We start from the raw sequence: 16795 nt of genomic DNA, 5'->3' as shown, positions 1-16795 counted from the left end.
GCATTTATAGCTTGATCAAAAACACAAACTTCTCCCTTTTTAATTTACTTTGATTATTGTTGAGGATAGCAGGGCTCTTAAGGTGCCATATGAAGATGTAGATATTCAAAAATGAAAAAAAAAAGCATTATCCATTTAAGTAAAGCAATGTGCAAAATGATTACACTGTCTCTCTTTATGGATATTGAGATCCTAGAGGGTACTTAGCTTTTTGCACCTGCCATGTATCTCATTGCTTCCTGCTGCTTACCTGTCTCACAGTGCAAACCAGTGAAGTCTTCAGAGCACACGCAGGTATAATTGTTAATGAGATCGACACAGTGTCCACCATTAAGACAAGGGCTGGTATCACATTCATTCAGCTCTAGGAAGACATAAAGTAACCAAAACAGCACAGGTCAGTTAAGTCTCATATTTCCAGCAGACACACGAAACAGTGATGTTGGGAGCTACAAAAATAAAATTCAAACCAGTAGTGATCGACACTTAGATGTGTGAGAATGAAGTACTTAAATGGCAGTTGCTCACTGACTACCAAAATTTGCATTTTCACTGTTACACTGTTAAAGCATTTCACACCCAATGTTGTGGGGTCTGCTCCCTCATTACTTAGATGTACTAACTCAGATTGCTGTACCTTGGAGAGAAAAAATTCTCTAAGCCACCACAATCTCCATTTTTAAACAAAAATAAGCAAATTGTACATTTGTAATCACACATTAAATAGCCAGTTAGAAATATCTTACAGTTAAGCCTGGCTCCCAACACATGTAGATTATTATTGTGGGCACAACAGACTTCTGCAACTGATGCAGAAGACTTAATTCGGTTTCTCATTTCTGATTTGTTTCATTCTTATTTTATTTTAACGTTCTTTATTTTCAAGTTACTGTTTCCATTCCCTTTCCCTGCTTCTTGTGCGACCCTTTAAGCTGAGTCAGCATCACTTCACATGCAGAATAATCAGGGGTGGCGGTGCTATTTCACAATGAAGACTGTAGTTAGTCTCTAATTTCTTAAGTTAATGCAGTTGTATATGTGTGTATATATATATATATATATATATATATATATATATATATATATATATATATATATATACATATATATATATAAAACTGAGTGTATATATGTGTACACGGGTCTACCTGATAACACCAACATGCCAAAACACCAACAATGAAATAACTGACACGAAAAAAATGACAAAAAAAAGAAAGTTCAAAAACACAAAACTTCACATGCCCAACAAACCAAAATCCCGACAATCAACAAAATAAAATACCTTTCCTGAAAAACACACACACAACACAAGCACACCAAAAACCTTACAAACCTACACTAAACCTTACATACACAACTATCTATGCACTAACTTTAACCTAAAACCTAACCCTAAGGTCCGTCACTATCGCACACTTACTTTACCAGCACCCTAACCCTAACTCACTTAATCTGCCCCTAACCCTTAACTCTGTCACTATTGCACACTTACCTTACCCACACCCTAACCCTAACTCACTTAATTCTCCCCAACCCTTAACTCTGTCACTATCGCACAGTTACCTTACCCACACCCTAACCCTAACTCAATCCGCCCCTAACCTTCAAGTCCGTCACTATCGCACACTTACCTTAACCGCACCCTAACCCTAACTCACTTAACCTGCCCCTAAACCTAAAGTCTGTCACTATCGCACACTTACCTGACCCACACCCTGACCCGAACGTCCGTCCTTATCGCACACTTACCTTAACATGTTGGTGTTCTCAGCATCGGCATTCTCAGTTGTCGGTCTACTCCGTTGACGATCTTCCGGTGTGGGTGTTCGCGTCGTCAGCATTGTGCACTTTCGGCATTTTCAGGAAGACCCATGTATACACACACACAAACACACACACACATTAGTATGTGTGTGTGTGTGCGTGTGTGTGCGCTTGTGTGTGTGTATGTGGGTGCATTTTTGTTCACCTGCAGGCATATTAGGTAAACCTATATCTTTCTTTATTAAATAACAAATTGCGCTGCATTACATTTGCATAATGGTAGAAGGAGACAACAAGCTTATATATCCTGCCCTTTAATTACATTTAGGTTCATAGGTTCATAGGTTCATACTAGGCTATCTGCCTTAGGGCATTTATAAGCCTAGCCTGAATGTGTTTGGCTTTCGCCACCCATTTTAAATTTATTTTGCTATGCCCTTTTTCGAGGTTAGTATACTGTGCCTCTGTCTAACAGTGACACAGAAGTAATACCCGGGGTAAACCTACGATCTCCCATCCACTCATCAAGATTCCTCTTGAAGAGAGTCAATGAGGGACTCTGCCTAACCTGGACTGGAATTTTATTCCAGAGTGAAGGGAGCCTCTGGGTTATGAATCTGTCCCTCCAGCATGTCCTATTTATGTCAGTGCTGAGGTTCAAGTCTCTCGAGCACGTAGCTCGATGGGATTTGGATTTTCTGAGGTGCAGCATGTCCATTAATTCCGGGTTGGACATGGCTTTATATGTCAGGCACAGATCGCCTCTGAACAGGTGGTATGCCACTGAGTAGAGCTGGAGTTTCTTTAACCGGGCAGCATATGGCATCTGTTTGAGCCCTTTGATCCTCTTGGTGAGGTACTTTTGGGGTCTTTCCAGTTGCTGCAGGTGTCTGGTAAGGTACATCCCAAAAGGGGCATTGTACTCAATTATGGGCCTGATGAGGGATGAATAAAGAGGCACGATGACCTCCCTGATCTAGATGTGAATCCCTTCATGATTAGGTGGGCTATATAAAATGTTTTTCTAACCACTTTGGCCACGTGGTTGTCAAATGAGAGATTGCTATCAACTTGGGTCCCCAGGTCCCTAATTACTTCTTCTGTACTTAATGGATTACCACCTATGTGGTAATTTGTGGGCACTTTGTTTTTGCCAAAGGGGATGACTATACACTTTTTGGCATTTAGCTTGAGGCCATGGCTCTGGCACCAGTTGTCTGTTTCTATGAGGCCCCTTTGGAGGATGCTTGTGTTGGCTGGAGAGTCGATTATGGTGCCCAGTTTGCAGTCATCTGTGAACTTGGTCAGCCACAGTCCTTCCATGTTGGCCTGTACCTCTGAGAAATATATACCGAACAAGAGAGGTCCCAGGACTTAGCCTTGTGGGACACCACTTGTAACTGGTTTGGAGTCTGACATGGCTCCAGCAATTCTAACCATGTGGGTTCTGTCCTTGAGCCAGTTTGCAATCCATCTAGTGACATAGGGGTTTATATTTAAGCTGGTGAGCTTATCTATAATGCCCGAGTGGGGTATTGTATCGAAGGCTTTTGAGGTCCAGGTAGGCTGTGTGGACCACCTTCCCTTGTCAATGGCCTTGGTGACTGTTTCAAAGAAATCAACCAGGTTTAAGAGGCAGGATCTGCCCTTAACAAAGCCGAACTGGGTAGGATCCAGTGTCTGTAGGTCCCCAATATCTTTATTTATGAGGTCCATGATGATCCTTTCCATAGCTTTGCAGACCAAGCTAGTCAGGCTTATGGGGTGATAGTTTCCAGGATCCGTTGAGTGGAGAGGGACCACTGTTGCTGTACACCACTCTTTGGGCACATATCCTGTAGTAAGGCTGAGATTGAACAGTAGTTTTATGTTTGGGTTTAGCTCTTCTTGGAGTTCATGTAGGACGCAGCCCGGGACACCGTCTGGTCCCATTGATGCTGTGTTTTTTGCTTTGGAGAAGGCGGCTCTTACCTGAGCATCTACATTCTAACTCCCCCCACCCCCCACCTCACCTTCCTGCCAGCTGTCTCATGACCTGCTGAATGCCTGTGGCAATAATTCATTCTCCACTAGTCATTCTAGTAGTCCATTCCATAGATTCAAACCCTCCTTCTCTGAAAGAGTACTTTCCACAAGCCAGAACACTTGTTCCGCACCATCTGCTGCCAGCCTTTACTCCATCCTGTATCCTTTCTGTTCACAATGATCCATTCACATTTTCCTGGTGACTTCTAGTGCACCAATATCTTGTCCTGTCCCCTTCTTTTGGTCTTTATTATGAATACCTTAAGCTATTGTAGTCTCTGATTTGTAGAATCAATTGTTTTTCAAGTCCATTCCTCTAGGATCCACAGCTTGGCCTACATTGCCATTTCTCCCACATGTTTAGTGTTGCATTACTATACCTACTTCTGTCAAGGATAAAGAATAACGTATGGAGAAAGACTTCCTGTAAAGAGCATCTCACTAAAGCTGTCCAAAAGTACATGTGCCTCTCCATCTCTGAGTCTGTGCTAAGAGTACATATGGGCATTTTTATAAAGTTCTTTACAAAAAGGCACTCTTTTTCCAGGCTTTTTCTTATGCCAGTTCCAGCTTGCACTACTTTTGAAATGTTTATTAATTCGTGACTGGTAAATTCACCAGTCCAATGCATATTTACAGGTAAGACTTGGAGCACTTCAAATTGCACAGTAAGATACACATAAAATAAAACATACTACACCTTGTCATTAGAAATCAGAAGACATTTTATACACGATCAAAGAAAAAAAAAAAGAAAGTTGCAGATACAATAGACAGCGGAATCACTAAACTGTATTACAGTTTTATACTCACAAGAATATCTTAGATGCCCACTAAGTCCACATAGTAATGCATAATAAAAACTAAATACAAATACACCTTTTCCCATAAGGCTGTAACAAAGCTCTAACCCTGTAACAGCCCTAACCCTGTAAGGCCCTAACTAAGCTGTACAGGTGAACGATCAACACTTATGTACACCTGTCCCCATAAATCCATGCAGCCTAATAAAGCTGTATAAGTGAGGCATTACCACTTTAGTACACTTGTCCCCTTAATGCTGCACAGCCTAAATAAGCTGCACAGGTGAACCATCAACACTTGTTTACACCTGTTCCCATAAGGCCATGCAGCCTAATTAAGCTGCACAGGTGAGCCATCGGCACTTCAGTACACCAGTCCCCATAAGGTCATGCAGACTAACTAAGCTGCATGGGTGAACCATCAAAATTTGTGTATATCTTTTAACATAAGGATGTGCAACTTAATTAAGCTGCACAGGTGAACCATCACCATTTAGCACACCTGTCTTTATAAGGTCATACAGACTTGCTAAGCTGAACAGGTGAACCATCACCATTTGAGCATACCTGTCCCCATAAGGCCTTGCAGCCTAACAAAGCTGCACAGGTGAACCATCACCACTTTAGTACACCTGTTCCTATAAGGTTATGCAGACTAAGTAAGCTGCACAGGTGAACTAAAACCACTTTTAGTACACCTGTCCCCATAAGGCTGTGCAGCCTAACAAAGCTGCACAGGTAAACCATCACCACTTGGGTACACCTGTTCCCATAAAGCCATGTAGCCTAAATAAGCCACACAGGTGAGCAATCACCACTTGAGTACACCCTGTTCCCATAAGGCCGTGTAGCCTAACTAAGCTGCACAGATGAGCCATCACCACTTGAATACACCTGTTCCCATAAGGCCATGTAGCCTAACTAAGCTGCACAGGTGAGCCATCACCACTTGATCAGTAGGCATGGCTATGAAAAACTACCGAATAAACACATTTATATTGGCTAGAGGAAACCTGGACTCAACCTTCATATGTATTTGCTCTAGTTTCTGAAGAAATTTTCCTAGAGCTACTTCATGCCCAAGAGATCTTGTGAGTACAAGCAAAGAACAGATGCTATATAATGAAAGCTGGAACAAGAGAATATTTACCAACACTGAACACCTAATCACCACAGGAGGTTCACTGCAGACCAGTCATTCATTAAGCTGTACTTTCACAAAAAACAATGGAATGTCTGGCATCTGAGGATTACTTATCCCATGATGCTTAAGCAGTAGAAAGGAGATTATATTCCCATTACAATTAATTAATTAATTATCAGATTTTACATTATATTCAGCTGTGACTTTTGATAGCCAGCCTACCTCAGTTACAAAAACTAAAATAGTAATGTGTAATAGCTGTACAGTCCAGGAATTACAGAAAAAGATATCATAGGATCATGCATTACTGTACATGAGAAAAAACTGATAATATGAAAAAATTAACAACACACACACACACACACAGACACTAAATAAAACAGCACTCTAGTGTAATAAAAAAAAACTTTTATTCCCTTGTGTAGTTGGAAAAATAAGATAATCCGGTTTCACTTATACAAACTTTGTCAGTAGTATCAGTTTGTTTTATCACAGACAGCATAGTACTGGTTTATTGTTTTTATGTGAAATATGTTTTTTTCCTGAGAAACTAGAATGTTATACTAGTGTGTGTGTGTGTGTGTGTGTGTGTGTGTGTGTGTGTGTGTGTGTGTGTGTGTGTGTGTGTATGTATATATATATATAGAGAGAGAGAGATGTGTATATATATATATATATATATATATATATATATATATATATACACACATATACAAAATGTGTGTGTGTGTGTGTGTCTGTGTGTAGGTATATATTTAAGTTAGTGGTTAAGTTTTTACCTAAACAATACCTAAACAACTATTTGTATTTAATTCCAACTCACTCTTTCCCTCTTACAGTAGACCCACCTAAACAAATTTAGTCTTTAAAATGTTTCTCTTACTTATGATCCACTTCTATTTATGTACTGGTAAAGTTTTACAGCTTGCAGTATTAACTTGTTTTCACATATAAATATCTATAAAGGCATTCTTTATTTCTCTTATTACAGGCTACCTTACAGTGGCTATGCTATTATAGGATAAATTGGATGACTCACTGTTAAATACTGTACCTGGAGCTTCTCTATTTTTGTTAGTGTGTTTTCATTTTTTTCTTTTCTTATTGTGGCCTACTTTATAATTGTTTTTTGTTCAATCTCTTTCTTATTATCTCCTACTTTACATTGCTATGTTGCTATGTAACATTTGTATTCTTCACCTCAAAATAGTACTGTACCTAATTTGTTAAAATTTTACTTATCTGTACCTGAAATTACTAAAAATCTTGCTTATGTGGAGCTTTTCTCCCCGGACCTCTACTGAAAATGGACATATATCCAGTTAGACCAGCACAACAAATGTAAAATAAATAAAAAATAAAAATAGTCTCCAGAGAAAGAAATGTATATGGTGCACTTTTATTTTGTTTATCTGCACTCTTGCTGCCTTGCTGAATCATCAGATGGTTATCTGAAACATTTGCACATCATGAAGCATGCATCTAAATCCTTATTATATCATCAATTTTTCTAGAAATCCCTTAAACTCACCATCTTCATGGCACCCACAAATAATAAAAATTCATGAAATGCAAATGTAAAAAACTCTCAAAGCATTTCAGGAGCTCATGGGGCACGGAGGGGATGACGCCTAGTATAAGACACAAATGACATGTGTTTCAGGACCAACAGATGTAGGTAGGGAGGAAGAGAAGTATTCAGTTTTGGGGGAGGGGGTCATGAGTGCAGGAAATTCACCACACCTGTAATTCCCACCGCAGATCAGGGAGGGACTGAGGCATCAAGGTAGGATTAATGGGGGTGGCTTCAATCACCGAAGAGGTTGAGAGTCCAGGAAACAACTCCATTGCATACCCACCCTTGGAATTTCTGCACAGCAAAAAACTAATCAGCTTATCTTATGGAAAACAAATCTGACAATCATGCTATGGTTGTGCTCTTGCTCCTTAAATAGCAATAAAGGGGGATTGGTGGCTAAGGAAGGGGTTTGATAGCCAGGAAGCTTGTAGGGAAAAAAATGAACAATAACTTACTAGCCCACCTAAGAAAACATCTAATCCAAACATACACTTAATTTAAAAGAAGAAAAAAAAGCTAAAATAAATAAATAAATAAAATAAAAACTGTCTCATATTCACCTGTTCACCTCAATATAAAAAGTAGTTTCACCTGCTGCCACACAAAATAAACAGTGTCCTGCAAAACATACCTGTTCACCTAAGTCAGCTAATTAAATAAGAAAACAATAAAAAAAATAAAATAAAACAACCACAACTAACTAATCAGAAAATTGTATTACCAGTGAAATGGCCTTATTTTTTAAAGTCTAAATCAAACTAAGATTAAATTAACTAAACATAAATAAACTAAACAAGCCAAAAATCCTAACACATAACCCTTACTAGATTACTAAAAGTAGTCAAAAAGTTAATTGGCCATACAAAAGCAAAAGCAAAAACAAAAAACAAACAAACAAACAAACAAAGAAAAAAACAACAGGAGATAGTTATCCACACATAATAAATTGAGATATGGGTTAGTGGAATAGGTAGGGATCTGGTCTGTGTAGTAAAGGGAATGTCCTGCACTGTACAATTACTCAACATGGTTTTAGACTCATTTCCTAAAGCTGTGCTACAAGAAATTGATATACAGTTTATAGACCTTACCCATATATTACCCATATATTACCCATATATTACCCAAATGCAAAGTCACATACACATTAACATACGCATATATGCACTCATAGCACATTGTTGAGCAGTACAGAGTCCTACAGTCTTTATGAAGAAATTAAACATTTCACTTTTCTTTATTTTATGCAGATGTTCAGTAAGGAGCATTTATGGGCTAAAATTAATTTCCTAGATCTCAAAATCAGTAACACATTTAAGAGGTTTTTCATTAAAATTTAGTGGAATGAAACTGCCAGTTTGTAAAAGTAAAATGCTGCTTTAAGTTTGTTTGAAAGCTAAGAAGAATGAAAGAGTAATAACATATGTTGCGGAGCATTTAAATTAAAGAAAGGGGTACCTGTTAAACCTGTAAGAACCCATCACTAATTGTGATCCTTACATATGTATATATAAAGGGGATATACAATTAATATGAGGTTGTTTGATTTTGTAGTATCCCCCCCCCCTTTCTTCTGTTATACTAATCTTGGAATTAGCATGTATAAGTAGCAGGAATGGAGGTCACAATCCCCCAAGCTGGGAATGCAGATTTGTGAATCCCCCCCAAAAATGCTTAAGAGATTTAACAGTGAATTTCACAATTAACTGCTTTTTCTGTCTAAATCACAGTGTATTTTTGAAAGTGTTGGGGCTTCCATTAGTTGGTCTCGTACATTTGATAATTAGCCAGTATCTGCATATACAGATTTATGTGCTGCAGGATATACTGTCTGAAATACAAAATACACATAAAAAATGTTCATCAGGCCATTCAGAAACCATTTATTTATTAATGACAAAGCAGTACAACAGCTTTAACCAGAAGCTACATTACTGAGTGCATCCATGTAACTAAACTGAGCATGCCAGTAATTAAACAAATCTGCAACATATTATCAAAAGCATTTTTGTCTGCTGGCAAAAAGCCAGTCTGAATCAAGAAAGATGATTTATTAGTACGTACTTAAGCAAACTATACTACATTCATTGCATACCTCTCAACATCTAAATAAATCTGGACAAAGCCTAAAATAATGGGGACAAAAGCCCAAACATAGTGACTGATTTTAAATATTGCTATTATAAACTTAGAAAGTTGTTAGAATAACATGTTTTTACTAACATGCATTTCCTGAGGTACAGAAAGTCTGAAACTCAAATGTGTGTCTTCATTTACTGACTTGAATCTTCAGTGAGTTGGTAGAAAACAACAAATTTTATGAGGAACAGAACAAAAATCTGAGGCAAAAACCTGGACATTCTGAGAAAATCTGGTCAGTTGAAAGGTATACTTCAGAGTTTTTAAGGAATGCTACAAATTTGTCCAAGATAATATTGTGCAGTACACAATACTTCACTTTTTACGAAGGAATGAAGCATTCACAGGGGTTGGAGGATGACATAATGATTAAGGTTTTTACCTCACAGACAAGAGAAATTGGATAGGTTTAAAACAGCCTACAAGGGCAGCTAGCCTAGTATGAACCTATGGCCCTATCAACAAGTAAAGCTTATTAACAGAAACAAATTAATGGCTGGTAGATTATAATTTTCTTTTAAATATGATATTGTCTTCCTCTTATTATGATGTGATTCATCTTGTTTTGAATAGGAATAGGGAATTTACATGGGGCCAGGCACCCATGACTCTTATGGACAAAGGCAGCTTTTAAATGTCTGGCCCTCAGTATCCTGGATACAGAAACTCATTGTTCTTTTGGGAAAATCTGGCAAGGATTAGAAAGGCCCCACCAGTTGTTAGCCTTGTAACAATCTATGAATCTATGGATCTAAGAATATTAAAACACCATAGCCTGTGCTAGGAATAGCAACCTAACAATTTTGGAGAATGCAGTTTTATATTTACAAAAATAGTATTAATGGTCTTTACAGTTCTATACAACTTAAGTGTGAGATTTTTAATATCTAGTATAAGGATGAAAAGCAAGTTTCTGATGTAGTATGCACTTAGTAAGATATTTAACTAAGGTTCTTTGCTGAGTCCTAGTAAGAGTCCATTTCAGAAAACGAACTTAACTGCTGAGTGAAGGCTTTTTCTCAGTTTTTGGCACTGATTAAATGTGTCTTGTAATTCAGAAGCAGGCCTCCAGGTGGAGCCATCATGAATAAACAATGATACAGTCCTGTGTGCTGGGCTAAACTGTAAAAGGTCAGAATGTGAGCCATATCCTGACAAGCTGACATTCCTGTGACAATGTCACAGAATAGGTACAGTTGCTGAACGGCTCAGTGGACTAAATGCACAAAACTTACTTATTTTTGATGCATGACTCAAATGCAAGTTCAAATTTATTAAAGTACTTAATTATAATCACTATTATAAGGTTTCACTTACAGAAAAAAGTGAATGACTATGTGGAAACTACTTTACAAGGCAAGTAAACAGCAAGTCCTACACTATGGAATAATAAACCAAATAACATTTCACAATAATCCCAAAGTATATCATTTTACAATGGAAGCAAATTATGAGTAGTTTAGAATTAATGATTTAAAAGTAGGATAAGAATGAACTGTTTGAAATGAGCCATAGTCCAGTTTCCACCACCCCCTTTTTTCTGTAGCACAGTCTCTGTTCTTTTTTATTCTTGCAGGACATGTTGTCCCTTTTCCTACCAGTGCCCTCCCCTACTGTACTTTCTTTTCTACATCCACTGTAAATAATTCTATATTTTAAACTTGTGTATGTACAATTCCATAGCATTGGAAACTTTGATCATCAGTTTTCCCACTGTTCTGGACACCCTCTGTGGAATGAATGCAGTATTTTGGGATTCGGGATTTTGAGTTTTCAGGATTTTGAATTTTCAGGATTTTGGGCTTCCGGATTATGAAGTTCAGGATTATGATACTTCAGGATTCTGAAGTGAAACCATATATATATATATATATATATATATATATATATATATATATATATATATACACACACACACACACACACACACACACACACACACACACACACACACACACACACACACACATATCGACACTCTTAACCCCAGTCTAATCCCTCCATACTGTGACCACCCAGGCAGACACAAAGTCACACACACACATAGAGAGGCAGACAGACAGGCATACAGACACAGAGTTAAAGACACCCAGTCAATTCATACCACTGAAGACACGCACACACACTACCAGACACAACCATACACTCACAGACCTGCCAGCATTACCTCTTTTCTGAACTTAAACTTAACTGCAATGTCATCTTTTTCATTCCCTAAGCAGGTATCTGCCCTCTTTTGGCTGTGTTAATTATTCCAGCCACCTGTGCTAATTTATATAGATGAAGGATTCTCTGAATTGCTCTTCAGAGTAAATCACTTGCTGCAGGCATTTCTAGGGGAGAACATTAACCTCTTCCCCAGAATGCCTCATTATCCTACGGCATGTCCAGCTGGACAGCCCATCGTGGTGATGCTTCTGACCATGCAAAATCACTGCAGTGGGCCTGTCTCTGAGTTATAAAGATTTACCGCAAAGGGTTAGCTGCTTGTATTGGGGCTTATTGCTCATAGTAATCCTTGGAGGATTCAATGAACTGTGGTTGAAAAGCTCCATTTCAGTCAAAAACACTATCAACCAGTCTCACTGCACACATGAATATATATATATATATATATATATGGGTCTCATTTCATGAATAAATTACTTGTTTATGAAATGTAATTTTGTGACCCTTTTTTCCTGAAAGTACATTTTTTCGAAAATACACTTACTGAAAAAGAAACTAATCAAAAACAAACAAAAAAAAACCACACACAAAAAAAACCAGCAACACAACACTAACCACATTTATGCAGGAGGGACAAGCCCCCCTACAGCCCCCACACCCCTGATACTTATATATTTTCACTCTGAGATTGCACCAAAGTGGGGAAAAGGGAATATTCCCTTATCCCTGCTGTGCCGCAATTTAAACAACCTCGCTGCTGTTCACTTAGTTGCTTTTTTGAGAAAGTGCATTTTTGAAAAACTGCACTTTCGCAAAAAGGGGTTGCTGAGTTACGTTTTGTGTAAATGTAAATTCGATGGGTCGAGGTATAGAAAGAGAAAGTGTCTGTGTATATATGTGTATGTATATATATATATATATATATATATATATATATATATATATATATATATATACATATATACATACACACTTTCTCTTTCTTACATAGGAACACACACACGCACTTTGTCTCACTCACATAGACACACAGACACACACAGTAATGTGAACAAAATGTTGTATATATAACTATTACTTTTAACAATTATGTAATTATTGTGAATACCTGCTGTAAACAGAACTGTTGCTTTAAACAGTTGGCAACATTATGCATTAGAGAGAAGATTTCTGCAAGATTCAGTAATTGGTCTTTAGCAAACCAATTATATAATTAAGCAATGGCATAGCTTTAGCAGTACAGATATGTTAGCTTTTCTTAAAGGGGGAACTGTGTGCCTGTAACAATGGTTATAGGTAATGTGCTAAAAAAAGAAAGATCACGGAGTATTATACCTAAGGAAACATGGACACCTTCCTAGAAAGGAATCCAAAGGGGCAACAGAGTTTACCTAGGAGTGCCTATATGCTGTGGACATTAATTCCTGCCCAGGACGGGAATTACTGGACATTCTGTCTGTGAATATATATCCCTTTGTTTTTGGGCCTCTGGGGTGTTGAAAGAAACAATGTACTTCATATGATTTTCTTTGGTTACCACTACAGAAAGTTAATTATCATGGGAACACTTATTTGTTTGAGAAGTGTTCATACAATTTACAGTTGTTTCATTTTACTATAAATCTGTGTTTATTTTATGAACATGTGGACTTTGGTGTATTAATAAATATACGTGATACAGATATATATTTATATATTTGGGTTTACTTCAGTTGATTGAGTTACCATAACACTGAAGCTGACATTATAGACGACAACAATGAATGTACATAAGACGGATGATGTACAAGCATGAAACCCATAAGATCATACAATTCACAGTCATTAAATCATGGTGCCTAACATCTGCTACTGTTTTTTCAATGTTATAGGTTTCGTTTTTGTACTTCTGTACGTTCATTGTTGTCATCTCGATAATTTCAGGTTCAGTGTTATGGTAACTCGATCAACTGAAGTAGACCCATATACATACACACACACACACACACACACACACACACACACACACACACACACACACATTTATGTGTGTGTGTGTGTGTGTGTGTGTGTGTGTGTGTGTGTGTGTGTGTGTGTGTGTATGTGTGTAAGTTGATGAATTCTAAATGAATAAGGATTCAACTCACTGACCTAGACCCATGGATTTTCTGTTACCTGGTTGCTGCTCTCCATATAAAATCAGTTTCTATCTGCACACTGGCAGTAGTAACACTGCATGTGTGTTGTCTTTTCAATTTTCCCCATGTTTGTGTGAAGTGTGAAGTGGGCTTAATCACCTCCAAAATAATTTTTATTTCATTTGAAGCTGAAACTTCAGTCAATTTGACATTGGGGAAATATTGAAGAAGCTTTTTCTATCTATACCTATATCTATGAAATGATGTGAATGTATGGGTGTGTATGATGTGTGTACGTGAATGCATACTTAACAGATCAGTTGGCATAATGGTTAGGATCTTTGCTTTCCATGCACAAGGTACAAGGTTTGATCCTGACCTCCGGCAAATGCTTGTTTAGAGTTTACATGTTCTCCCCTCTGAAAAACATGCTAAGTGTTTCGATCTCAAACTCACCAATGAAAGGAGCTGTGGGCAGCAGCACTGACTCTACTTGGTGCCCTATAGGGGGAATAGGGGGAAGAGTTGTACAGACCAACCACCTTGGCCATCTACTGTGGTGCGCAATATCCTCAAGATAGGAGAATACGGATCAGAGACTGCACACCATGGGAGGGCTAGCCACTCAGTGGTGTAAAATATGGCTCTTGGTGATTCAGTTATGTTGACTAATGTCGCCGAAATGGCCATGGGTAGTTACCGGTTATAAGTGGGTTGAGGACCTGGCCTACTCCAACCTACAACAGGGACACAAGCTGATGGTGGGAGGGGTATGTGCTCCCATTGGTCAGTATGTGCCTGCTTAAAAGCCCAGCAGCCCTGGGTCAATAACTACTGGCTGTTCGGTGTCCACTCAGTGTAAGTTCCCTGACAGGATGGAGCTTGGAAGTGGATGACATGATGGTATGGAGGAGGACATCCTATGTATCCAAGAGACAAGATGGAAGGGCAGTGCAGTGAAGCCACTTGGCTTAGTCTACTACTCAGGAGGAAGACAGGCTAGAAATGGTGTTGGAAATGTACTGAGAGAGAGGCTTCAGAAGTCAGTGAGGGATGTCATCAGAATTAGTGACAGACGCATGGTGATCAGACTCCAGCCTAATGATAGGGCAGTTATCATAGTCTCAGCCTATGTCCCACAACAAGGTTGTGATAGTGAAGAAAAGAGTGCATTCATACAGCTGTTACAGGACCTACTAGATAAAGCAGGACAACATGAATTGGTGTTGATAATGGGTGAACTGAATGCACATATTGGGACAGACAGAACAGGATATGAGGACTGCTTGGGTCCACATGGGTGGGACAAGAGGAATAAAGAAGGAGAGGCCATTCTAGACTTCTGTCTGGCAAATGGCTTTATAGTAGCCAACACATGGTTCAGAAAAAGAGAGACAATCACAAGATCACATATATGGGTGGCCAACATGCAACCCAGGTAGACTCAGTGACTGCAAAGTCATCCCAGTGAAGCAGTCAGCCCCCAGTATAAACCATTGGTTGCCACAATCAGGTGAAAGTAGTGGTCAGAGAAGGCTCTAAAGTCAACAGAGACCATGCTGAAGACCTGGAAGCTAACTGTGGAGAAAGGACAACAATTCAAGGAGTTACTCAGAGCTCTAGCAACCCCAAAAGAGGAGGAAATAGACGGAGTTGAAGAAGAATGACAGTGCCTCAAAACAGCATGTGTAAGGACTACAGACCAGATATGTGGCTGAGCCGGTGGTGGAATGCAGAAGTCCAGGAAGTCAACAAAAGAAAGAAGGAGTGCAGGAAAAAGTTGGAAGCAATACTGGTTGGCTAAGAAAGGAGTTGCAATAGCAAAGAATAGGACATCAGAAGCACTCTACCAGCTTCTGGAAAGTGACTCAGTCAGAAGGCACAAGGAAACTATATCAGGTTGCAAGGCAAAGACAGAAAGATAAAGAAGATGGGCTTACTAGTCCACAGGACATCAAAGGCAGATGGAAGGAGTGCTTCCAGCAGCTTCTAAGTGAAGAAAACCCCACAGAAGCTAACTGCCCCAGGCACAGCCTACAATAAGAGAAAAAGAGGAGCCCAGTATAGAAGAAGTAAGAATAGCACTAAGGAAAATGAAGTCAGGGAAAGCAGCAGGCTCAGATGAGGTCACAGCAGATATGATAAAGACGGTGAGTAAGATGGGGAGAAATGGCTCCTGAGGTACTCACAGCAGTGGTGTGAGAAAGACGTATCCCAGGTGACTGGCGAATAAGCATACTGATGCCAGTGTACAAGAACAAAAGGAACATCCACAACTGTGGGCAGTACAGAGGGATCAAACTCCATAAGCATACTCATGCCAGTGTACAAGAACAAAAGGGACATCCACAACTGTGGGCAGTACAGAGCTATCAAACTCCGGTCACATTGCATGATTTTGGAGAGGATGACTGATAAACAGATATGCAGAGTAGTAGAAAGTAAGGTTGGAGATAAGCATTTCGGGATCAGATTAGGATGCAGCACAACTGAACCAATGTTTGTGAACCAATGTTTGCATTGAGACAGATAGTTGAGAAGAAGATAGAGATGGGGAAAGAGTCAAACTGGGCATTCCAAGACTTGGAGAAAGCATATGACAAGATCCCAAGAAAGCTGATTTCAGCAGTACTGAGGTAGGTCTAAGTCCCAGAAACATTGGTAGAATTAATGCAGGCTATGTATAAGGAACCAATAACTCAAGTACTGACATTATTTGGTCTCACAGAGGATTTCCAGTGGGAGTAGAGGTACATCAGTGTTCAACTCTGAGCCCATGCCAATGATGGACTCCACTAGCAAACAGGTTGGAGGGAAACAGATCAACAAAGTTACTATATCCAGATGATGTGGCATTACAGGCAGACTCTGAACAAGAACGTCAGAAAAGGATAGGAGAATAGAATGCACAACTGAAGGCACATGAGAAGAAAGTAAGTACAGATAAGATGGTAAGGACAACATATTGGGGAAATCAGAAGAAGTTGAGAATTGAGATAGAAGGGAAGATAGTACAACAGGTTAACAACTTCAAGTATCTCACGGGGGTGGT

General features: G+C 39.0%; 1 protein-coding gene across 1 annotated transcript in view; it reads right to left on the bottom strand.

The window, feature by feature from the left end:
• SNED1 (sushi, nidogen and EGF like domains 1) overlaps positions 1–16795 on the bottom strand; it is a 1598911-nt gene that overhangs the window by 766559 nt on the left and 815557 nt on the right. The window contains exon 9 of the mRNA XM_044070335.1: positions 251–364. Coding sequence (XP_043926270.1) covers positions 251–364 — 114 coding nt within the window. The remainder of the gene's footprint in view (positions 1–250; positions 365–16795) is intronic.

Source organism: Protopterus annectens, chromosome 4.part1 (assembly GCF_019279795.1).
Source record: "Protopterus annectens isolate FY-2018-M chromosome 4.part1, PAN1.0, whole genome shotgun sequence".
Classification (NCBI taxonomy): domain Eukaryota; kingdom Metazoa; phylum Chordata; order Ceratodontiformes; family Protopteridae; genus Protopterus; species Protopterus annectens.
Note: the sequence above shows the minus strand (reverse complement) of the source record. Positions and strands in the feature narration are given on the sequence as shown.